Raw genomic sequence first — 23,517 nt, forward strand, 5'->3', positions numbered from 1 at the left:
TGTGTTCATTCTGCATTGCATTTTTGGAATTATTTTAATAACAATGAAAGTTAACTATGTCATCTTATGGTTGATAACGCCATAGAAATATCATTTTCTTCAGAATTTGGTTCAGCACTGTCACAGACTGGCAGGGGGAGATTGTTCAGCATTTAGATCTCATGTGGCACTTAAGGTCTCTGAGGTGGCTGTTGTGGCAGTTAAGATTATCTGGGATCCTGTTGCCTCTGTTTTTGTAATGACATTTCCCAGGGCTTGCATAACTTATTTTCTTCCTTTAATTGACAACCAGATCCTAAGACACAATGCCAAGCTGGGACAGTTTGATTTAATCAGAGCAATTTAAATCACCCAGTGGAAAACCTCCATTTAAATAATGGATTTTAATTAACTTTTCCATTTATACTTCAGTTATTTTCTGAGTCTGTCAGAGTAAGGAGGACTCTTGGGAGAGGACCACGTCTTGTTCAGCAGTAAACACACTGCTGACATTTAATGAATTAATACAGAATTTGTCCCGAGATTCTACCTTTCATAGCTCCCAGTATGAAACTTCACCATGTTAGCCAACATCCAAAGGGTTAAGAACATTTTGATTTGCATGTCTTGAAGATCTTACATTTTATAGAATGTCTGGAACACCTTCAAACATGAAGAACTTCTAGTTTGTCCCACTTCTCAAATCTCACTTTTTTTTTTTCTCTCTTCCTTTTTAGATCCAGAAATACAGACCTTAAAAGAACATCTCATTGATGAGCTGGATTATGTGTTGGTTCCCACTGAAGCCTGGAATAAGCTAGTGAACTGGTATGGTTGTGTAGAGGGGCAGCAACCTATAGTAAGAAAAGTAAGTGTGCATGAGTCTGAGACTCTTGTTTCATAATCTGCTGGGCAGTTTAGCCACCTTCATTATCTGAAACACCATCTAAATTTGTCAGATTTGTGGTGCTAGTGTGAGTTAAATCAGGCACAAGAAGTTACTCTGCAGAAGTAGCTGGTTTAACTGTAACCCAAAATGTGGACGTATGTGGGCCTGCCCACTGGTTTGGCAGGTAGTGATCCCACTGTCACAAGTGGGATGATAAGTTGGAAAGATGGGTATTGTAAGTTCCTCAAGTAGTGGCTTCTGTTGTGGAGAGTGAAGAGGTTCATCCTGGATAACGTTCTTTACCTTAGTGATTGGTAGGAGAATAGCATATTTGGCTCCATGTGAGGATGAATGCATTGTTTGCCCACGTTGTACAGAGCTAAAAATGGGGGTTGGGAGTAGTGGTGGTGTTAAATTTCCTTCATAACAGAAGAGTGTGAACGTTTTATTTGGGCTACCCTAAATCCCAGCCTGTTGCCTCTGAGTTGAGGATCTTCTTGGGCAGAAGGAGATACCAGACAAAGATGCTTTGCCATTAAAATAGGAGATTCAGGGACTTGCCACAAGGTTTGATGAAATTCTATCCCCTACATTATTCTGTTTTTATTTAAACATGAGGAAGGGCATAAATGCCATACAGGCTTATTTGCTGCTTTAGTGAAAGTTCTAAAAGATTGTCGACTTTTGAACTTTCCTGAATGAACATTGGGCACAGGTAACTAGTACAAGAAAACATTTCAGAGCACAGTGCCTTGTGAAGCAAATGGCTCTGTTGAGCTTCACTTTAAAAAAGAAAAAAAAAAAAGAAAAGAAAAAAAAAGCTTTGAGTTATGGGAGTCACTGATTTTAATGAGCAGCATTGATGTTTTAAAAAAAAAAAAAAAAGAATCAACCTCCAATACCTTAAACCTAGAGGCTACAACAAAGGTTGCATTGAAAACAAAGAATGGTTTTAGAATTAACACTCTCAAGTGTCAGGTTTTTTTTTAAAACACTGAAGTAAAAATCTTGCACCAATATTCAGTGTATATATTCAAAAGCCAGGAAAAGGTGGATGGGAAAGCAAGGTTCCTTTATTAAAAGGTCCTCCGTATTGATGAGTGGCACTTACACCTTTGTAGGGCAACCTAGAAATTTTGCCTACTGGGAAATTCACAAGTGCTTCAGAGAGCATCAAAGTTCCCAGCTCCTTAAACTACCCAGGATTCTCTCCTTTCTTTGAACGCTGGTGGATTCCATACTTAGTTTCTTTATTTCTACTTGCAGTGTAAAAGTGAGAGGTTTGTGGTTTCAGTAGTGTCTTGTAATGGAAAAATTATTTCAGCATCATAATTATTGGACAGGGGAAATTTATATATAGTATGCATTTCTCCCAACTGCAAGACTATTATGGTCCAAATTTAGCAAGAATAGATTTTTATAGGTCCTAGCTTGCAGTTAGATCAAGTTCTTGTTGTCCACTTATACTACCCTGGTAATGAAAGAGGATCTTGACAAAATAGAAACTATTGAAATAGTTCGATCAACACGACCAGCGTGCACAATCCCAAACATTGCTCTGAAGCCTAGAATATCTGAGTCAGAGTGAAGTGATGGAAAGAGCTACACATGTGGTTGAGATCTCTTTTTTTGTTTAGAATATCACCAGGTTCAGTCATCACTCAGATTTGTGGTCAGTTATTGTCCAATTTTTACGTTCTCATTTATTTTTGGCTCTTTTACACATGTGACTTTATGAATTACGTGTGTGTGACAGCATGGGCTTTCAGCTACTAGTAAAACTAAATATGTGGCTTCATCTGTTTGCATATAGACTGGTCAGATGTCATCTGGAACTCATTTCCACAAGATACCATTGAGACTTAAGAGCTTATTTGGACTCAAGGATTAGACATTTGTGGATAATACAGTATAGCATAAAAAACAGGCTATAAATCATGCTTCAGGTTATATATGTAGCTGATTAGCTGTTACGAAGAAATCTTCCCTTCATGCAGCTTAGTTTCCATAATTTTCCAAATTAGGTTTTCTTGCACAATCCTTTGAGGGATCCAGTATTTGGCTGTGGTCATAGATGGGCATAATGACTAAATGAAGGATTGATCTGATCTGGACATAATGGACTAGATGATGGTATGGTCATTCTTACGATATTTGAAATCAGGCTTTGGGGCTTCCTGTTAAAAGTTAAAGTGTTAGACTAGTGAAGAGGTTTTATATGTCAACATCCTCCATTGTATTTCACACTTGGAAAATATGCACATCAGCACAGTTTAAGGCTATACTTTATTCTCACTAAAGTGATGTATGTTGTCTTTAGGTTCTGATCCAACAGCACAAGCCAAGTTTCTTTCTACCAAAATCTTTACTGGAAATGAGTTTGGAGTTTACTACATAACTGCTTCTATCTGGTATCTTTAAACTGTTACATTACGGAGACTAGCTTTATTTGGTGTCTACTGTAATAAGAATCCATGACTTGAACTAAAACTTTTTTTAAAAGTTCCATCTCTGAGCACGACCTCTTTTTCCTTCTGCTTAATTAAAAACATCAGAACTATAGAAGTCAGAGACTAGATCAGTAAATAGATCTTTCCTATTTCCCATACAGTCAAAAAAGCAACTGAACACTTGTGGCAAGTGCCTTTTTATTCTTAAGAAAACAAAACAAAATATCTTTCTAGTATGTTTGACCGGTTCATTATTTTCATAAGGATTTTTAATTTCTGTTCTTGCTTTATCAATAAAATGTTACAGAAAAGTCTTTTCAGGTGTCTTCACTTGTTTGTTTTTCTCTTTAAAGCAAGTAACTTATGGATTTAATATCACATTTCTTGGCTTCTGTGAGGTTGAATGGAGACTACCAAGATCACTTAAAGTCTATTAGTTCTAGCAGCTTTCTTAATTTGGGAGAAGCTCAGTTAGTTTAATGCTACACAGGCTTTTTAATCTTAGCAAGTTGCAAGTACAGTGTCGTGCCCTAAGCAGACAAGCGGTTTCATTTTGCAGTGTTATGTATAGTTCTGTATACATAGAACCCTACGTAAACAAAAACCCTACATATAGGCTACAAAGTATCAATAAATGCCAGTGTTAATGTTGCTCATGCAGCCTTGTACGCACATCCTACTTCCTTCAATGCAAAATTGTTGAAAGGGAGAATTCTTCTCTGGGTACTTACCTGTGCACAACGTCAATAAGCTAAGAGACTTTTCTTCTACCGGTCAGCTCAGCGTCCAGCTTTGACTTTCTTTGCTAGCGTGACCAAGATCCATTAGCCACAGCATTTTTACTGTCCTCCCACAGTGGTCCCAACAGCACTCAAACGTATGACACCGTTCTTCTCTACCATCTTTCAAAGGATTGCACTCTGTCTGTGGCAGAAAAATTGCTCTTGCTGCTACATATACAATCTCTTTAAAACTTGATGGAACTTTCCAGAGTGTTTCAGGACCTCCCCCATCCCTATTGTACTATGATGATGCCCCTCTCACTCTGTAGCAAGAGAGGCAGTTATCATTTAGATACCTTAACAAATCGAAGGAAATCAAGAGCCTAGGATAGACATCCACTCCCACCATCTCCCCCTCCCTTCTCCTTCCCACCAGCTTTACCTTCTCTGATTGCCCTACTTACCCCACCCCTCTGACCCACATAGTATATATCACTGCCAACCATTACTTCATCGTCTATTGCTCTCTGGCTCCTGGTCCTCACCAAGACCAGGACCTCATCTGACACTGCTACTGCATCCACTCTGTCATATGATGGCTTCTCTCACTTTGAGTCATCTTCTGAAGTCTGTTGGCAGGTTTGTTGGGCTTCTTCTCTCTCAATCCTGCCATTTCCAGCCCCTCTTTCCCTCTTTCTTTGAGCTTTGAGTCTGATTACCAAGCAGTGGCTCACCCCCAGCCTCTGCTTGTAGCCTTCTTGTTCTCTTGCTGTGGAGTCTCTGGAAGTCTTGTGATTGTGCTGACCTTGTCTGCTATAACTGCACTCTTTCTGCTGTGTGTTTATTCACAGATCTACTTTACCTCCCTTATTGAATCCTACATTGCCACTTCATCACCCCTTCCACACTTCTTGCCTGTGTCTCTCAAAGAAAATATCTGTAAGACTTGGCTTGACCTCCTCCCAGCCCAATGGGTTCCAAATTTCAGTTGGGACCTCTGGGTGCTACTCTAATATGAATAGTCACTACTAAGATTTATAGGCTGCCCTGTGTACTGGTGAAGCTAACATTGGCTCCACACACTGCTATTTTCCACCTCTATAGCTCTGCTCCTTAATCGGAAGTAACATGGCATGTGGTACATAGCTGCACAGTTAAGTCCCTATGCACTATACCTTTTTATGAGTGCGGATGATAGCTGAATGGAAAGGGTTACTGCACATGTGCAGTTTCACATCTGGAAGTTTTGAACCCTTCATTGTGAAACCAATTTTTGTTAAGTTTACCAAATCAAACAGGATTACTTATGTTCCAGTACATACTTGACATTTCAGCCACTTTTGTGCCATCGTTGATTGATTTTTTTGTTTGAGTGGGGGCGGGAATGTAGTCATGAACTCATACTGTGTTGGAAAATGGTTTGTTTCTTCCTTCTTGTAACTCAGGATATCAGGTGGTATTTTGTTCCAATGTTCTGGGGGTGGGAAATTGCCTTTGGGCAGAGACCAGGCACAAAAGGTAAATGCTTTAGAATTCTCTGCATGAAACCTAGGAGTTGCAATAGAAATTGTTTTTTGCAACCTTAACTAGTTGGTGCTGCTACTCAGCTGCTATAATTAAGTTTCAGAACTTTCCCATGGGAGAAAAAAGGAGTAGTCTGTGTGTTACAGATGGGAAAATGGTGATAGAGAAGTTGAATGTCTTGATCTAGGTCACACAACAAGTCAGGGGCAGAGCTGGGATTAAACTCATGAATTCCCAGCTCCCAGTTTTGGAGTCAGACCACTCCTTCCCCCACTCAATTTAAAACTGTAAATCGCTGTTTAGGCAGCCAGTCCAGGTTGTGGAGGGCCCTTTAAGAATGATTGTCATCTCACTTATGTGGGGGTGGTCAGTATCATGCCTGCTTCAGGGGCAGCCTTTTGTTTATAGGTGGTGGAGTACGGTCTGTTTGTGAAGCACTGTAAAGTAGAAGTTTATCTCCTCGAACTGAAGCTGTGTGAAAATAGTGATCCTACCAATGTGTTGACCTGCCATTTCAGCAAAGCAGACACCATCGGTAAGTAGCTATGTGATACTTGCAGCTTTGAACTGACTGGAATGTTTAAAAACACCTAATTTAATAGCAGTAAATGGGGGTAGAGCCCTTCAGCCTGTTGCTACATGACTACAAGATTTGGGTTTGGGTTGGGTTGCCTCTGATCACCTTCTCCTGCCTTTCTTGTCAGCTGCATGCCCTACTCCTCACTTTGCTTTGTATGCTCTACAGAGTGTGCTGCAGATCCTCAGTGCCTCTTGCTCTGAGCACACATACAGTGCAGAAGGGGTGTCAGGAACTGGGTATGCAGCCACCACCACGTACCAACTTTATGGGCTGTGTTAGGTTGGGTTGGAAAACTGCTTGACCCTTTGAGGGCTTAAAAGTTAGGCCTCAGCAGACCTGTAAATGCGGGGGTGGGGATGAGGTTAAAGGGTAATCAGAGCTTATCATTGTCTTCTGTCCACTTCCATAGCAAATGGCCGTGCTGTTGTTTGAAACAGTTCTGTGTCTAAATGTTTCCAGTACTTCTATTGTACATTCTGTCACTGATGTGACTCTTTGGGCTTTATCTGCTGGAATATTTTAGTCATACTTCCTCCAGTTTCCCCTGCTTGTTCATTTTACCTGAAAATTGGTCCTATACCCTACATTACTGCATGATCGTATGCGGGGCCCCCCACGCCTTTTAAGATGCTGCATGTAGACTATAATGTGATCCATAGATGTGCTTGGCTGATAGTTGCCAGTAGTGGGATCTTATAGTAATATCTGAGCACACTTCCTTTTTAAATTCCAATTTTCAGGTGCTTCTAGCATTTCAGAAAAGATACTTGTTGGGCAAACTTCTCAAGCTTGCTCGCAGCCCAGCCAAAAAGGAACATTTCTGACAGACGAATGTGTATGAAAATAAAGGTTTTAATAAGTAGACATATTCAGCTCTAATTACGTTCACACTACTGGATTATGAGAACCTATCTTTTTACCACTGGCGCATTGATAAAGTAGGGACATATGCCTTTAATGTATCTCTGGTTGGTCAGTTCTTTCTAGAAATATTTAAGCATTTCAGAAGTTTATTATATTATTTTCTCCCCTAAACAGCTACTGTTGAGAAAGAAATGCGACAGCTGTTTAATATCCTCAGTGAGAAGGAAACTAGGTTATGGAGCAGGTATATGAGTAATGCCTATGAGCAGGTCAGCAACCTGGACAGCACTGTACAAGATGCAGGGCTCTATCACGGTCAGGTAAGATGCTCAGAATTCTCTAATAATCATGGTATTGAAATGCCCGCTAAGCTCACACATGGTTTTTCTTGGGCAAGTAGCTTGTCTATGAAAATATTTTGCTGTACTATGCACAAGAAGAGAATCTATCAGTAAAGAGACCCTGCAATGGAAGTATTATATACATTTAATAGAAAACAAAAGATGTTAAACAATATTTCAGAGAACATCATTTAAGAGATGTCTAAGTCATTTTATAGAACGTAAAATAAGTTTGTTTTTGCCTTGCCCTACTGTCTGCATTCCCTCTTCAGGTGCTGTTAATAGAAGTGAAGAATGAAGATGGTACATGGCCCAGGCAGTCTCTTCCTGCAAAGTAAGCATCCTGTCCATTCTTGTCTTCTCACTTTTGTTTCACTGTCTTGCTCAACTCTCTAATTCCAGTGACCGGTTGCCTCATAGAGAAGCCCTGTTAAAGGCTATTATTCTCTTAATTTCTTTAAAGAGAAGAGGTTAGCATGTCCTGATCAATTGAATGTGGGATTAAAGCAAGAACATTAGCATTCTCTAGTTCTAGCCTTGGCCCTATCACTGACTCTCTGTGGTCTTCGGGCCCTAAAAAGGGGATAGGCAACAAAGTGTCGATCTCAATAGGTGACATGAGGATTAATTAGCTCATATCTGTACCATGGTTAGAAAGATGCTAAGTACTATCTGTGCTAAGCATTATTATTTTAAGTTTTAAAACATGCCTGGTGCTTCTTTAGTTGCATTTACAGTTTTTAAAAGATGCAAAGACTGATGGCCTGTCTACCGCTTAACACATTGCATCGACACAACTGCACCGCTCTAGCACTTTAATGAAGATTCTCTATGCTGATTGGCGAGAGCTCTCCTGGTGGCGTTGATATGCCTCTCTGAGAGGCGACAGTATCTCTCCTGCTGACATAGCACTGTCTATACCGAGGATTACGTTGGTATAACTATGTCGATTTTTTTTGCAGTGTGAACTACATAATGAAAATATTTGTGCATGTGGTGATAAAAAAAACAAACAAGGTGTCATGGTTTATTAACAGATACTAATATTGAGTATTTATTCCGTTCTGTGTTCAATTCTAGTCATCTTCCATCAAAAAGGATATAATAGAAATGGGAACAGCTCCAGAGAAGAGCGGACAGCAATGATTGGAAGCCTGGGAAGGCTTTGCATAAAGAGAGACTACAAGATTAGAATTTTTTACTTAGAGAGGAGGTGAATAAGAAGGGCCTTGATATAAATATATAGAATAAATTAATGCTATAGAATGAAATTGAAATTTAAAATGTATGTGCGCTGTTTTTTTCTTGTAGTGCAAGAACAAGGTGACTTCCAGTAAAATAGAAAGGCAGCAAACCTTAATGGTGACAAAGGGAAATGCTTTTCTAACAAAACACACGGTTAACATGGAACTCGCTGCCATGAGATTTTATTGAGGCTAACAGCTTAGTAAGATTAAAAAGACTAAGGGCTTCAATTTTCAAAAGCTGATTTATAATGGGATCTGTACTTTTAAGTGACTTATTCTTTTGAAAAAATGTCCCTAGATATTTATATGGATCATGACAACATCCACATTTGCAGTTCATAAGATTAAAATTGTATAAGTAGTATAAATCGTGCTTCAAATTGTGTAGATAGTATAAACCATCATGCTTCATAGCAAAAGTCAACCACTAACTTTCACTGAATAGGATGAAACATGATCTATGAGGAGGTTAGCCCAGGATTGTTCATTCTAGAAGTTTTACACTTTCCCCTGAAGCTTGTTACTGTCCACTGGGAAACAATACAAGATGTAGGGGACCAACCGCTGGTCTGATTTGGTAGGAGAATTCCTGTGTTTGTACAAGAGGAGTTCATTGATCACATAGTCCTCTATGACTGAAAGGAGTCAAGGAGATTCAGAGGATTCCATGGAAAATCAGAGCTATGTGACTTTAACTTTCTTTGACAGTTGATCTAAAAAGAGAAGGTTCAACCATTTGGCCAATGATAGGTTTGTCTTAAGTGCTGGATACTTGGGCAAGTATCAAATATTCTAAAAATTTACAAGGAATTCTATATAATTCCCAAGTATCATACTTTTTCTCCTTCGGTAGCTAGACTTAGAAACAGACTAAGTGAAAATGCTTACCAGGGTGCAAGGTACTATCTCCCAATTACAGTAAAAGCTGTGTTATCTGGCCCTGTACCAATTGGAAAGCTCTAAAATTTGGCATTTCTAATCTTCATAGAAAGTCCAGTTTATTGCCCAGTTGGCACGGGGCCGGCAGGCTCCCTACCTGGCTCCATGTGGCTCCTGGGAAGCGGCGACATGTCCCTGCTGCTCCTAGGCAAAGGGTCATGAGGGGTTTGGAGTGTGGGAGGGGGCGTGGGGCTGTGGGTTGGGGCACGGGAGGGGTTTTGGGATGCTAGATCCAGGGGATGCTCACCTCAGGCTGCTCCCTGCAAGCAGCGACCTGTCCCTGCTGTTCTTAGGTGGAAGCATGGGTAGGTGGCTCTGCTCACTGCCTCTGCCCACAGGTGCTGCCCCTGCAGCTCCCAAACTCCCTCCTAGAACTTGCGCCCACGCACACCCTTCCTCTGCGCCCCAGCCCCACACCCCAAACTCCCTCCCTCTTAGTTAACTGGAATTTTTCACTTACCCCCCATTTCCCCACATGCCGGATAAAAAAAGCTTTTACTGTAAGATGGAAACCTAGGATTTTGGATTAATAATGTAGATTTATAAAATATTAGTGTGTTTTATTGAAGAGCTACAAACGGTGTTGAGAACACGTAGTAGAAGCATATATCTGTTGGGATTATCTATGTCTTCTGTTCAATCTAAGTCAGTATTTCATTTCCTCTTCACTGGGAATGGAGTCAGGAAGTTATGTTAAACTGATGTCCACAATTCAATAAGAAAGAAAGTGATGTTGATAGCATTTTCTTGCGGGGGCGCCTGTTTATCTTCCCCTGTTTCCTTAAATTCCATTATATAATCTGTCCTGTTTAAAAAACCCATTTGGGATTCATGGTGATCAGATACCAATCTGCCAGACTGGGGTCTTTCTGGGTATTGAATGTTTCAAGGACAAAAGGTTTCTTTTCTGATAAAACAATGTACATTAATGTGTAAAAACTCAGGGCTGTGTTAGTCAGACTTAGGCAGGTCAGCACTGGTAGACTAGTTTAACAAGCAGGGTGCTATTTTGCTCTGAAAGTTGTCCATTCCTCAGGGAAGTCCATTCCCCTAGCAAACAGATTGAACTACAGTATAATCTTCCTTACCTCAGTATTCAGGAAGTGGGGAGAAGGAAGCTCAGAAATTTATTCTTCGTAATCGTATCATGTTTGCAGTAGGTAGCAGATGATTAGGTTAAATCAATCATTTCAGAAGGCCCTTGATAAATCCTTAGTGTTGCTTATTGCTTGTGGGTCTTCTTTAGTGATGTTTGTTCTGCTAACACGTTTCATTATATTAGATTTATGGCACAATTATTGGTAGGATTACACTTTTTTCCTTTTTGCAGGATTGTTATCACACTTGCTTTTCTCCCATCTTTTGGTGTTTCCCCTGTTGCCCATGATTTTTCAAAAATGTCAGTGGATCAGGCTGTTATCTGGACTGGCTGATAAATACATGTTCATATTTCCCAGCATTCTCTTTCCTGCTTGTTCTCAAGAGTCATTTCACAAGGTCGGTCTTCCTTATTTTGTTCGGTATCTATCTTGTTGAATACATGCTTAAAACGGAGTCATTTAATTTCAGCATTCTCATTTATTAGTGGACCAAATATCTTCCTACTATTACTTTGGCCATTGATGAATTGGTAGTATTAGTTCATTTATATTTGTGCTGCCTATATCTTTCTTCCAGAGCTATAACTGCTTCAGATGTTTTTTGTTTGATTGCCTCACCACCGCCCCTTTTTAAACTGATTTTTTTGAGCATTCCTTTACGCAACCAAGTTAGCTGATTCTTATTTCTTGGTGTCTTCTTTTTTAGGTGGCTTGTAGACAGCCACCTTCTATGCTGCTAGATGAGGCCTCCTCTCAAACATTCCCCTCTAGATTCCTCAATTTCTCCAGATGTGCTTTCCTGAAATCTAACACCTCTGTAGGGCTGCATTCAGTGAACAACATCTCTAAATCCTCATTCCCGCGCGTCATGTGGGAGACTTAGCTTGGTTCCTCCCACTTTTTTTCAGAGCAGCTGCTGCAAAGTGGTTGTTACAGAAGTATTCTGCAATTTCAACAACATTAACCTTTATTTCTGGAACCCTAAAGTCTTTGGCTAGGAGGTGCATCAAATGAGCACTGCAATTGTATGTTAGCTTGGGACTCTCTCTTCTAAATTTCTTCTCATCTTGGATACATTTGCAGCATTGTCCATGACGAAGCTGCGTACTAGGCATTTGAATTTTTCCCCAGTTTTGTTATAGGCTTTTACTGCTACTTCTTGTAAGTATTCTGCTGTGTGTGCATTTCCTGATGTATCAGTTTGTTTCTGTAAGGAAGACATTCCCTTCTTCTGTTCTCACAGAAGCACATACAACAGGATCATTGTGGACAGTGCTCCACTCATCAAGACCTCAGGTTAACAGTTTCATCACCCTCTAGACCTTTGCACACTGCTCAATTTCTCTTTCATACACTTTATCCAGCAATTTGCCTGCGACATCTGCTCTGTTGGGTGGAACTGTATCCTGGTCTTAATGACTGAACCATGTTAATGAAGTGTGGGTTCTCAATCACATGAAAGGAGAGTTTGTTGCATAAAGAAACCAGGCAATTTTTTCATCAATTACCTTCTTTTTGTAATCTGCTGGTTCTGATGACAAACTTATCTATGGTTGTTTCTGGATGATGGAGATTTTTTTTTCCCTTTTGCTACAGTTGATATACTGTGGCTCTGTGACATACTTGATGTGATTGAAACACTATCATTGGCAGATAACTCTGAAACTATAGAAAATGACGGTGATCTTGCAGGCGGATAGTCTTCAGAATCCTGTATGTTGAGGATGGATTCTCCTAAACAAAATAAGTCAATGCAATTGTTTAATTATTATTACCATACTGCTCATTTAGTATTACTCATTGCATTCACTGACACTCAGTACTACTCAGTACTACTTTCAAGGTGAAATTGTAAATGGAAGATCTGCCTATTTCAGCTATTTATTTTTATCACCACTGCATCTAAAAATGATAGTACCAGAGAGTAACAACTATATTTTTTGCTCAAACAATGAGAATTCAAGAATAGTCCAGAAGGAAGACAGGGCAGTCCTTAAGAAAGAAGTATGAAATAAAAAAGTTTACCAACCTGAAGATCCTGCATGTTCAGACATGTTCCTTTCATCATCTTCAGCGGAGCTTCCTCCTGAGAAAGAACACTTCTCATGATGTTGTTTCATTCGGGCAAACAGCCCTTGCATTTCTTTGTTGCACTCTTTGCATTTTGCACGCATGCCTGTCTTACTCACAGGTAGAGGAACTTCATTAAAATATTCCCAAACTGGGTCTCTTTTACGGCCTGCTGCCATTACAGGTTTTCCCTTCTAGTGAGAGAATGGTATGGTAGATCTCAAATCAATGAAGGCTACACTCAGACATCAAGACTTCTGGAATATGCTGCTCAAACAGTTTCACTTTTGTTTCTACTTCCTGTCCTCCTTCCACACTTATCTCAGACTTCTTCTCCTTGTCCAGATCTATTCCGCCCCCAGCAATCTTCTATTCATTGAACTTTTGAAACGTTGCATTTTAGAGAGAGGTAAGGATTGACTTGGTGTGCACAAATTTTCAGAGGGACAATAGGGTTGAGGTCTGTTATTTCTCATCTCTATAGTTATTTATTTAAAAACATTTTTGCTGTTAACAAGCATGTATCTCTGGAAACACAAATCCACAGTTTGAGACTGCAAAAATAAGCATCTCTGATGGTATCTTCTAGACTGAACTATTGGAATTCTTTACAAAACTTTCTTAAACGTTACATTGAATATATTGTCCATACTATAAGAATTAGAATTTATAATCCTATTCCATGATGAGATATCTTGGAGGTATAATGTATGTTAATTAAAAACTATCTGTGATTTTTTTGAGGAAAAAACCTGATTAATAAAATCTGATTTTTGGTATTTTTTAAAAAAATATTTGAATTTTATCCACCGTGGTAATCAATTATTTTTTTGTCAAGGTCCAAATTTCTTGGTCAAGGGATTGTCAAGGTCCAGACTCTGAGAAAATAATACAAAAACAATAACAATAATAATGATAGTAATAAGTAAATAAAAAGATGTCTCGGTCTGTTCAGAAGCATCTGGCGGTCACAAATTTGGTCTACGGTACCGCCTAATTGACTACCCCATATAAGCGGTTCTGTCTCTCTCTGCTCCTCCAGTTCACCCACTCTGACCTCAAGATGGTGCACCTGGGCTCTCAGTGCTACAAGCTGCTTGTGCTGTACTTAGCCACAAAGCATGTATTTTACATGCTGTACTTTGCCCAATAAGTTAGGTAGCACCCACCCTACTTAGTCTGCTCTTGGTTTCTTACCTGCATAGTTTAGAGTGGGTTTTAAAGAGAGGTCTTTTGTTTTGGTACTCTGTTGATTATTTAGAGAAAAGGTTTTATTATTTTTAGAGGGTTTAATTTCTTAGTGCACCAGGCTGTTTAGAGCCTGCTTTCCACTCAGTCCAAACTTCCTTATGCTTATGCCATCTGGGGCCTCTTCTTGCTCATGATTGGCTTATTGTTTCTGCCTTTCACTTGTGATGCCCTAGATTGACTCAGACTAGTGTTTTTGGAAATGCAGATACTAACAAGTTAGATTGTAAATTCTCAATCAGACGTGATCTTTATTTTAAGAGTGCCAGAGTCTGGGGTTTGCAAAAACTGGTGGCGTTGTTTCTGCTTCTTCCCTTTCTCCCAGATCAAGCACTGCAAGTAGCAGGAAATTTTACTACTTCAGCAATCATCAGTTAAATTCTTATTCCTCAATGTCTGTCTCTGCTGCCCATTTGCAAATGGTGATAGCAATAACTCCTATGGACTGACCAGCTTCCAGCCTTGGCAGGGGGTAAGAGCAGGAATGCTTTTCTTTCCCCTCTCCTTCCTCTGACTAGCTTTGTGTCCTCGTGGTGCCCCTGGCTACTTGTATTTTCAGGTTGTTGTTGAAGTTACACTTGCCCCACTCTAGCCCAACTGCATGGAAAACTAGCACTTACTCCATGCTTATTCTCCATTTCAGATGGTTTTGTGTCCATTCTTTGGCTGCAATAGCCACTTCACCAGGCAGAGACCATAAAACTTTCATCAGCTGTTGCAAAGTAGTAGCTCACCTGCATATGTCCGTATAACGTGATAAAAGGATCGTAGGCACCATACACTTGAGGGAAAATGTGTCATAAAGTACTAGAGGTAAATGGTCAAAGAAAAACAGCCTGAATATAGAAGATACATTGTTTCAGTATACATCAGATCTGCTAGTAATCAGAGTTAAATGAGATGTCAAAACTAACACATATGGAGGAGCAGACATATATGAAAAAGCACCAGTAAGAAGGAATAGGCATTTGATGCAAGTCATAAACTTTACTGTGATGGGTGAAATGTGGACTGGTGTGGTCTAGATAAAAAAAAGTTGTTTTCTTCTTCCAGAGTCTCTGGCTTCTCCTACAACTCCTACAGCTGCAGGGAGTCCCTTCCCAGTCACAGCCCGGCATCTGTGGGCTCAGTAACCTGGGAAACACCTGCTTCATGAACTCTGCATTACAGGTAAAGGGCTGAAAAAAATCGACATCATGCTTTATCCATGGATTCATTGCACACCTGTCAAGTGCTCTCATATAGCATCCCAAAGTGTGTTGGGCACTTTATAGGCCTGTTAGAAGGCCATTAGCTGTCCTGAAGAGCATCTAACCTAAATAGTGCATACAGGTAAGAGGTGACGGGGCAAAGATTCAAGATAATACTTTTTGTTTTTAAATCCGGTCAATTTTCTTTTTTGACACTATTTCCATCTCATTGTCGGGTAAAACGTACACGTGACTTCCCCATGTTCAGCAATTGCACTCACTCTCTGTACCTGGAGACTCTGCCACAGGCACATGTAGAGGGCAGAGTCAAGGACAGCAGGAGGGTAGCTTCCTAAAAGCCTCCCTACCCTGCTCAGTGCTGATTCCTAGAGTCACTGGGTCACAGAAAGTATCTCAGCACCAGGGAGGAGGAGCATCAGCAGCTAGGAGGACGGAAGACCAACTGTACATGGGTAATCTTAAGATTCATTGTGTGGGGCAGGCCCAGGGGTTGGTACAAACTCCTTCCCTCCATGTTGGTTTGCAGGGGCCACAGCATCACTGTATTGCTCCCACCTCTGGTGCTTTACACAAGTTTCCCCATTAGTGTAGGTTAGAGATGTTCTACTGTGTTACAGGAGTCGGCTGCCCATGTAGGGGGGAGGGATAGCTCAGTGGTTTGAGCATTGGCCTGCTAAACCCAGGGTTGTGAATTCAATCCTTGAGGGGGCCATTTAGGGATCAGGGGTAAAAATTGGTGATTGGTCCTGCTTTGAGCAGGGGGTTGGACTAGATGACCTCCTGAGGTCCCTTCCAACCCTGATATTCTATGACTCTATGCATCTTTAGACTCAGCACAAATGAGGAAAATTGCTATAGATACTAATAGGTGGAGTGGGGAGAAAGGTGTCACGTGGGATAGAGTGCCCCATTTTCATATTTTCCACTCCACTGTGTACAGTTACCATTATATAGAATCTTTTAGGCCTCATTTCAGGCTGCGGGAGTTCAGTGGGGTGGAAAACCTCTAACAGACACACTCCTGAAAACAGCTAGGTGTGCTGTCTAAGCAGAGGCTAGCTTTGCTACTGCTGTTAGGCACGCCGAGTGCTATGTGTTAGTGATGAGATTGGAGACAAGGTGGAGAAATTGTAGATCAGAAAGTAACTCTTGATTAAACTGTAAGTGACATGAACTAAAGCTGTGCATTAAAGGGCCATCTCTACTTCAGCAATAGCCTTAGCAAAGTGCTGCTGTTTACACTTTTTACCCTTGGAAGAGAAGTCTGAATATTGTGAACCCTTTTATATGGCCTTTGTCTGAGTTGCATTGCTCACATTGTATCTCAATAAGATACAATTCTGTTTTACTAAATTGTGAGAGAACTGTAGTCTCAGAACTTTCATTGTTCCTTTTAAATATTTTGTTCTGTCTACTTTCACGAGCTTTTAAAAAGGTTGTGTCATTTCACATATGTACTGATATGAAAGTTGGATTGTTGCATTACTTCCTTCTCATAGAAGTTGGATGTCCTAGACGTGACATGAGCTTTGTAAATGTTATTTTTATTTCAGTGTTTGAGTAACACCCCACCTCTGACTGAGTATTTCCTGGAAGATAAATATGAGGCTGAAATAAATCATGACAATCCTCTGGGGATGAGAGGAGAAATTGCAGAAGCATATGCAGAGCTTATTAAGCAGATGTGGTCTGGGAGACACTCTCACGTGGCGCCACGTATGTTCAAAGTAAGTAGACACTTTTATTCAGAGAAGATGGTAGTGAAAGCAGGGTTAGAATGAAAGTTGTAATGTCTTTCCACAGCTTTTGCTGTCACGAAAGCTATAATGAAAAACATCTTAAATCTGGTGTTTTTCCATTTAGAAGGAGGGGTGGGGATCCAGATTCCTGCCTTGTGCCAAAGCTATAAAAGGGGGTAGAAGAGAACAAAGGGGGCTGCCAGTCATGAGAAATCCCCTAGTTACCACCTGAACTGGAACTAACAAGGACTGTACTAGGGAAAAGGATTGGGCCTAGACTAGGAAGGAGTCTAGTCTGTGAAAGAAGCTTATTGGAACATCTCTGAGGGTGAGATTTACCTGATTTCAGTTTCTTAATGTATTAGGCTTAGACTTGCTTGTTTTGTTTTGTTGTGCTTGGTAACTTACTTTGTTCTGTCTATTACTTGAAATCTCTTAAATCCTACTTTTTATACTGAATAAAATCACTTTTGTTTATTAATTAACCCAGAGTAAGTGATTAATGCCTTGAGGAGCAAACAGCTGTGCATCTCTCTCTATCAGTGTTATAGAGGGTGGACAACTTATGAGTTTACCCAGTCTAAGCTTTATACAGAGTAAAACTGATTTATTTGGGGTTTGGATCCCATGGGGAGCTGGGTATCTGGGTGCTGGAGATTGGAAACCTCCTGAGCAGTTTTTGGTTAAAGTCTGCAACTTTGGGGCGTGGACCAGATCTGGGTCTGTGTTGCAGCATACTAGCATATCTGGCTCAACAAGGCAGGGTTCTGGAATCCCAAGCTGGCAGGGAAAACGGGCTCAGAAGTAATTTCAGCACATCAGGTGACGGTCCCAAGGGGGTATCTGTGACCGAACCCGTCACAATAGTGTTTTCTAATAGCCAACCTAGACCTCCCCCACTGCAACTTGAGACCATTGCTCCTTGTTCAGTCATCTGCCACCACTGAGAACAGCCGAGCTCCATCCTCTTTGGAACCCCCTTTCAGGTAGTTGAGGGCTGCTATCAAATCCCCCCTCGCTCTTCTCTTCTGCAGACTAAACAAGCCCAGGTCCCTCAGCCTCTCCTTGTAAGTCATGTGCCCCAGCCCCCTGATAATTTTCCTTGCCCTCCACTGGACTCTCCAATTTGTCCACATCCTTTCTGTAGTGGGGGCCCAAAACTGGACTCAATACTTCAGCTGTGGCCTCACCAGGGCGGAATAGAGGGATAATAATATATTACCTCACCCTCCTTGTCTGTCTCATATCCTGGGACCAACACTGCTCCACCAACGCTGCAAACAACATTAGAAGAAGGTTGCAGTTACCCCAAAAACAAGCATTATAAACCCAGTTAAGGTTAAGCATAAAAATAAATCCACCGAAGTCAAAGTAGGGAAATACACTTAAGGCACCCAAACAACCTGAGTAATGTTAAGGTAGAATAAATTCTCAAATGTATGGAATGAGTCACTTCCAACTTAGCCAATCTGTTGAAACACAAATGTCAGAAGTTGCTATAAAGGCTTTGCCTTAGAGTATGAACTTGAATTTGGGGTGAGTTGCTTTTGGGGTGTGTTGCTGTTGAAGGTGGAAATGTAAGCCTTATGGAATGGTGGGGTCTGTTATTGACAGTGTTGTGAATGATGTGAAAGTAGCAAGGAATGCAGAAAACTTTCCCCTTAACTTCAGAGATTTTGGCTTAGTGTGAGACATATCCTGAAGCAACCTTAACTGTCCCCAAATGAAGTCTTTGTGTGTTTAGTTTTTGAAAGTGTTAAATTTTTACGTTAAGGAGTGATGTGGATTACAGACCTAAAAGTGGCAATTCTTCAACAAAAAAACTTCAAAAACAGACTCCAAGGAGAGACTGCTGAATTGGAATTAATTTGCAAACTGGATACAATTAACTTAGGCTTGAATAAAAACTGGGAGTGGATGTGTCATTACACAAAGTAAAACTATTTCACCTTGTTTATTTCCCCTCCCACTGTTCTTGTAAAAAGTTGATTTTTTTTAATACAGGCTTTTTTATAACTGAAATAGATCACTTTTCAAATTTATGATAGTTACTTAGCAATAACAACTATAAGTCAGTCACTGTTAAGTAGCAATGTTAACTTGTTCTGAGAAAATTTCTCTCCCTCGTGAGCTCTGCTGGAGCCCTCTGGTTTGTTTTCCTGTAAGTGGGGCTCTGATGCCCTGCTGGCCACCTCGTGATTGGCTCCTTCTAGTTTGTGAAAAAAAATCAGTGGGATAACCTGCTCATGGTACCAGAATGATCGCGCTTTCAGAGTAATTGTGGATCTTCATACTGTGATCCTTTCTTATGTCTTGGTAAGCAGGAAAATTATTAATGGTGACAATCTTGGTGTCTTTACATTATGAGGTAGCACCCAGTCTATTGAATAGAGCAGTTCACACCTCAGAGCGATTGTTTCAAAGTCTGCGCAAGTTCAGGCTGTTGTTACCTTTGGTTATACACTCGTCAGTTTTCAAAGTTTGTTTGAAATTAGAACAGCTAGAGACTTAGAGTAGAATCCTGGCTCCATTGAAGTCATTGGGAGTTGTGCCACTGACTTCAATGGGGCCAGAATTTCACTCTTAATAATTTTTAGTGAAAGCTGAGGCTGGAGAACATTTGAGGCCTATCTGCTCTGCACAACCCAGCTAATCCTGCATGTCATGTGGGAGGAAGGGCACCCGCCACACTTCGGGAAACACTGCTCTAACTGATGAGTTAGGGAGCCATTTTCTTTATGGACATGTTCTTGTTCCATAAATATCCACTACAGGGATTTGTGGATTTTTCTCTGAAGTATCTGGCTGATGTAAGAGGATCCTGGACTAGATGGATTGTGGGGAGAGATAATTTAGTGGTTTGAGCATTGGCCTGCTAAACCCAGGGTTTTGAGTTCAGTCCTTGAGGGGGCCATTTAGGGATCTGGGGCAAAAATTGGGGACTGGTCCTGCTTTGAGCAGGGGGTTGAGGTCCCTTCCAATCCTGATATTCTGTGATTCTATGACACTGGTCTGATCTACTGTAGCAATTATGTTCCTAAAAGAACACAGTTGAAATTTGTACAGCACCCCAGGTGCTGGTAGTTGGTATTTCTTGACCCAGAGCTTAGTATCAGGCAGTCCAGATTCCCACCATCCTGGTCTTTAAAAATGCCCTTGATTGAAAGGCTTTAAAATAGGCCAGGAAATCTGTACTGACATCCTTGTTATGTTGCCTTCAGCTTCATTATAGTTAGCAATAAACTACAGCAGCTTCTTGCTGCTGAATTCTGAAGAAACCAGGATATGATTTTCTTTTCATTTTTACAAATACACTCATGATGCTGCTCTGACCAGATTGTCCTATTCTGTTTTAATTTTAGACCCAGGTTGGCCGTTTTGCCCCTCAGTTCTCAGGGTACCAGCAGCAAGATTCTCAGGAGCTCTTGGCATTCCTCCTGGATGGCTTGCATGAGGATCTGAACCGAGTGAAGAAGAAGCCCTACTTGGAGCTCAAGGATGCCAATGGCAGGCCTGATTCGGTACAGTGCTTAGATAAAACTACACCCTATGCTCAATTGGAGGCCCTGAACTACATTTAAATAGCATGAATAGTCAGCATTAAACTGCTGTCCAAAGCCAGGAAGATGATAGTTAAAGCTGCAAATGCACTTAAGTTATTGTTTGCACCTTGGGATTGCAGTGGTCTTGCTATATCCCCAGCATTGCTCTGAAACTTGGAATGCTAGAAGTCTCAATAGAGGTAGATTAGTGAGCAGAATGCAGCTAATAAAATCAAACGTGAATGGTAAACTGCATTATCCCATACTACTGCAATTTATCACTTGACTATCATTCCATATGCAGGGTTGGAGCACAGAATTTAATAAATTATATTTGTGTTCTATGTGCATATGGTGCAGCGAATGCGATAATGTGCAACACAAATGATGGCATAATTTATCTTTTCTCTAAGAGGTCACATCAATCTGTTTGTTGTGTATATAAGGAATTGCCTAGAATCCTGTTAAGGAGAGGGGGGCCTTGGACCCAGCCTGCGTTTGCGTTTTATCCAAGCACTTCCATTTTTCCTCTAACTTAAGGAGATGCTCTGAGCTTCCAATCCACAGGCTCAAGCAAATACCCAGTAAATAGAAATCCTCAAACTTGGAAAAGAATTTCAAGAAAGCCAATTCAGATAGCTTTGTGATTACTGCCTGCAGATTTCCTTTAGTTCAGCCCCCTTACTCTTCACTGGGAAAAAGCCAAGTGATGTAGATGTATCAGAGGATGATGATGATTGATAAAATACTTTCCATTCCGAGAGTATCTAAGGAAGATATTTAATAGCAGCTGCTAAAACTAGACATTTTTAAATTGGCAGGTTCAAATAACTTGCAACAAAGAGTTTTAAAAGAGTTGACAGAGGAGCTCTCTGGACCATTAATGTTGATTTTTAATGTGTCTTGGAATACTGGGGAAGAAAGCTAAAGTGTTAATATTTAAAAAGAATAAATGGGATGAGCAGAGTAATTCTAGGCCCATCAGTCTGATGTCTATTCTGGGCAAGATAACGTAATAGCTGGTATGGGAACTGTAAAGGACCGGACTCACCCATGCGGTGCCTCCTGCTGGTCAGGAATTAGCTCACCAGGCTCTGGAGCACCCTCTGCAGGCCGGTGATCAGTACCGCTCTGGCCCCCGTGTCCCTCACAGACCCCGGTGCCCCTTTCTCTGGGGTTCTGCCCCCTGGCAGTACCCCCACACTCTGCCTCTGGGTCTCCCCTTCCTGGGGAACCCCCAACCCCCTATCCCCACCTTGCCTCAGTCTGGGCTACTGCCAGTCATCACCAAGCCCCCACTCCCTGGGGCAGACTGCAGTGTAAAGGCCACTCATCATAGGCAAGGGGGTTCGGACCTGTTGCCTTCCTCTGCCTCCCAGTACCTCTATCGGCCTTGGACTAGGCCCTACAGCCTGGGGAGTTGGCAGCCTGGAGCACCCCCACTCAGCCTGCTCCTTCCCCAGCACTGCACCACCCTCAGTACCCTGTCAGGCAGGCAGCCAGGCCCTGCTCTCTCCCAGCCTCGAGAGAGACTCCTTGAGCCTCTAGCTCACAGCCTTTTTATACAGGCCAGCTGGGGCCTGATTGGGGCGTGGCTCAGCTGCGGTTGCTTCCCCAGTTAGCCCTCTCCAGGGCTGCTTTTAACCCCTTCTATTTTAGGAGCAAGGTAGCCACCCTGCTACAGGAACTCAATTAATAAAGAATTAAAGGAGGGTGCTATAATTGCCAACCATCATGGGTTTAGGGAAAACAGATCTTGTCAAACTAACTTTTTTTTTGATGTTACAAGTTTGATTGATGAAGATAATAGTGTTAATGTAATATACTTAGACTTCTTAAAAGCATTTTACTTGGTACCACATGACATTTGATTAAGAAACTAGAGCAGTACAAAATTAACATGACACACATGAAATGCATTAAAAACTGGCTAATCGTTAGGTCACAAAATGTAACTAAATGGGGAATCAGCATGGAGTGGGTGTGTTTCTAGTGGAGTCCTGCAGGGAGGGGTTCTTGGCTCACTGCTATTTAACATTTTTATCAATGCCCTGGAAGAGAATGTAAAATCATCACTGATCAAGTTTGCAGCTGACACAAAGATTGTTAAATGATGAAGAGGACAGGTCACTCATACAGACAGTTCTGGATTTCTTGGTAATCTGGGTGAAAGCTTGGAAATCTGGGTAATATGTATTTTAATACAGCCACATATTAAGTCACACATCAGGAAACAAAGAATGTAGGCCATATTTAAAGGATGGGGGGACTTTATGTTGGGAAGCAGTGACTGTGGAAAAAGACTTAAGAATCATGGTAAATTAGCTGTGAACGTGAGCACCTGGTGCAAAGCTGTGGACAAAAAGACTTATGCAATTCTTGGATGCATAAATGGGAATATTGAGTAGGAGTAGAGAGATTATATTACCTCTGTATTTGGCTCTCTTGCAACTACTACTGGAAATATCATGTCCAGTTCTGGTGTCCACATTTCAGGAAGGATGTTGATAAATCGGAGAGGATTCAGAGACAGAGCCATGATAGTGATTAAAGCAGTGGTTCTCAAACTTTTTTTTTGCGGACCACTTGAAAATTGCTGCGGGTCTCAGTGGACCACTTAATGATCTTTCCAAATATTGTTTGTACCGTTAGCTAAGTATTGTAATGAGCTTTTGATAAAAGTGCTATATAAAAAAAACCTTAATAATAATTAATGTTTTTTCTACAAATAAAAGCACACAACTCATATTTTAATATTGGTAGTCTTACCTTTCTAATGCGATGGATGTACCCTCTCTCCCCAGTTGCAGCCGTCCCTGAACTGGGGCTGGAAGGAAGGGGGTCTCCCCCTCTCTCCCCCGCCGCGGCAGCCACTGAGCCGGGCTGGGAAGGAGGGGGATCTCTCCCCTGCCGCGGCAGCCCTGCACGTCCCAAATTCCCCCTCCCCCGGTCACCACCTCACCTTACATGTGCATCTTCTCCAGGGTCCAGGCATCTAATTAGTGGAGCCACGCCTGTGCAGCTCCACTAATTAGGTGGGTGGCCCTTCATTCTCTTGTGTGCAGCCACCCA

General features: G+C 41.2%; 1 protein-coding gene across 1 annotated transcript in view; it reads left to right on the forward strand.

Moving 5' to 3' along the window:
• Positions 1-23,517, forward strand: part of USP4 (ubiquitin specific peptidase 4) — a 94,586-nt gene that overhangs the window by 6,449 nt on the left and 64,620 nt on the right. Inside the window, 11 exon segments of the mRNA XM_037905571.2 lie at positions 717-847; positions 5,973-6,099; positions 7,183-7,328; positions 7,622-7,683; positions 14,279-14,363; positions 14,366-14,407; positions 14,409-14,425; positions 15,007-15,047; positions 15,050-15,123; positions 16,718-16,891; positions 20,266-20,424. Of these exon segments, the coding sequence (XP_037761499.1) occupies positions 717-847; positions 5,973-6,099; positions 7,183-7,328; positions 7,622-7,683; positions 14,279-14,363; positions 14,366-14,407; positions 14,409-14,425; positions 15,007-15,047; positions 15,050-15,123; positions 16,718-16,891; positions 20,266-20,424 (1,058 nt within the window).

Source organism: Chelonia mydas, chromosome 7 (genome assembly GCF_015237465.2).
Source record: "Chelonia mydas isolate rCheMyd1 chromosome 7, rCheMyd1.pri.v2, whole genome shotgun sequence".
In the NCBI taxonomy this organism is placed as follows: Eukaryota; Metazoa; Chordata; order Testudines; family Cheloniidae; genus Chelonia; species Chelonia mydas.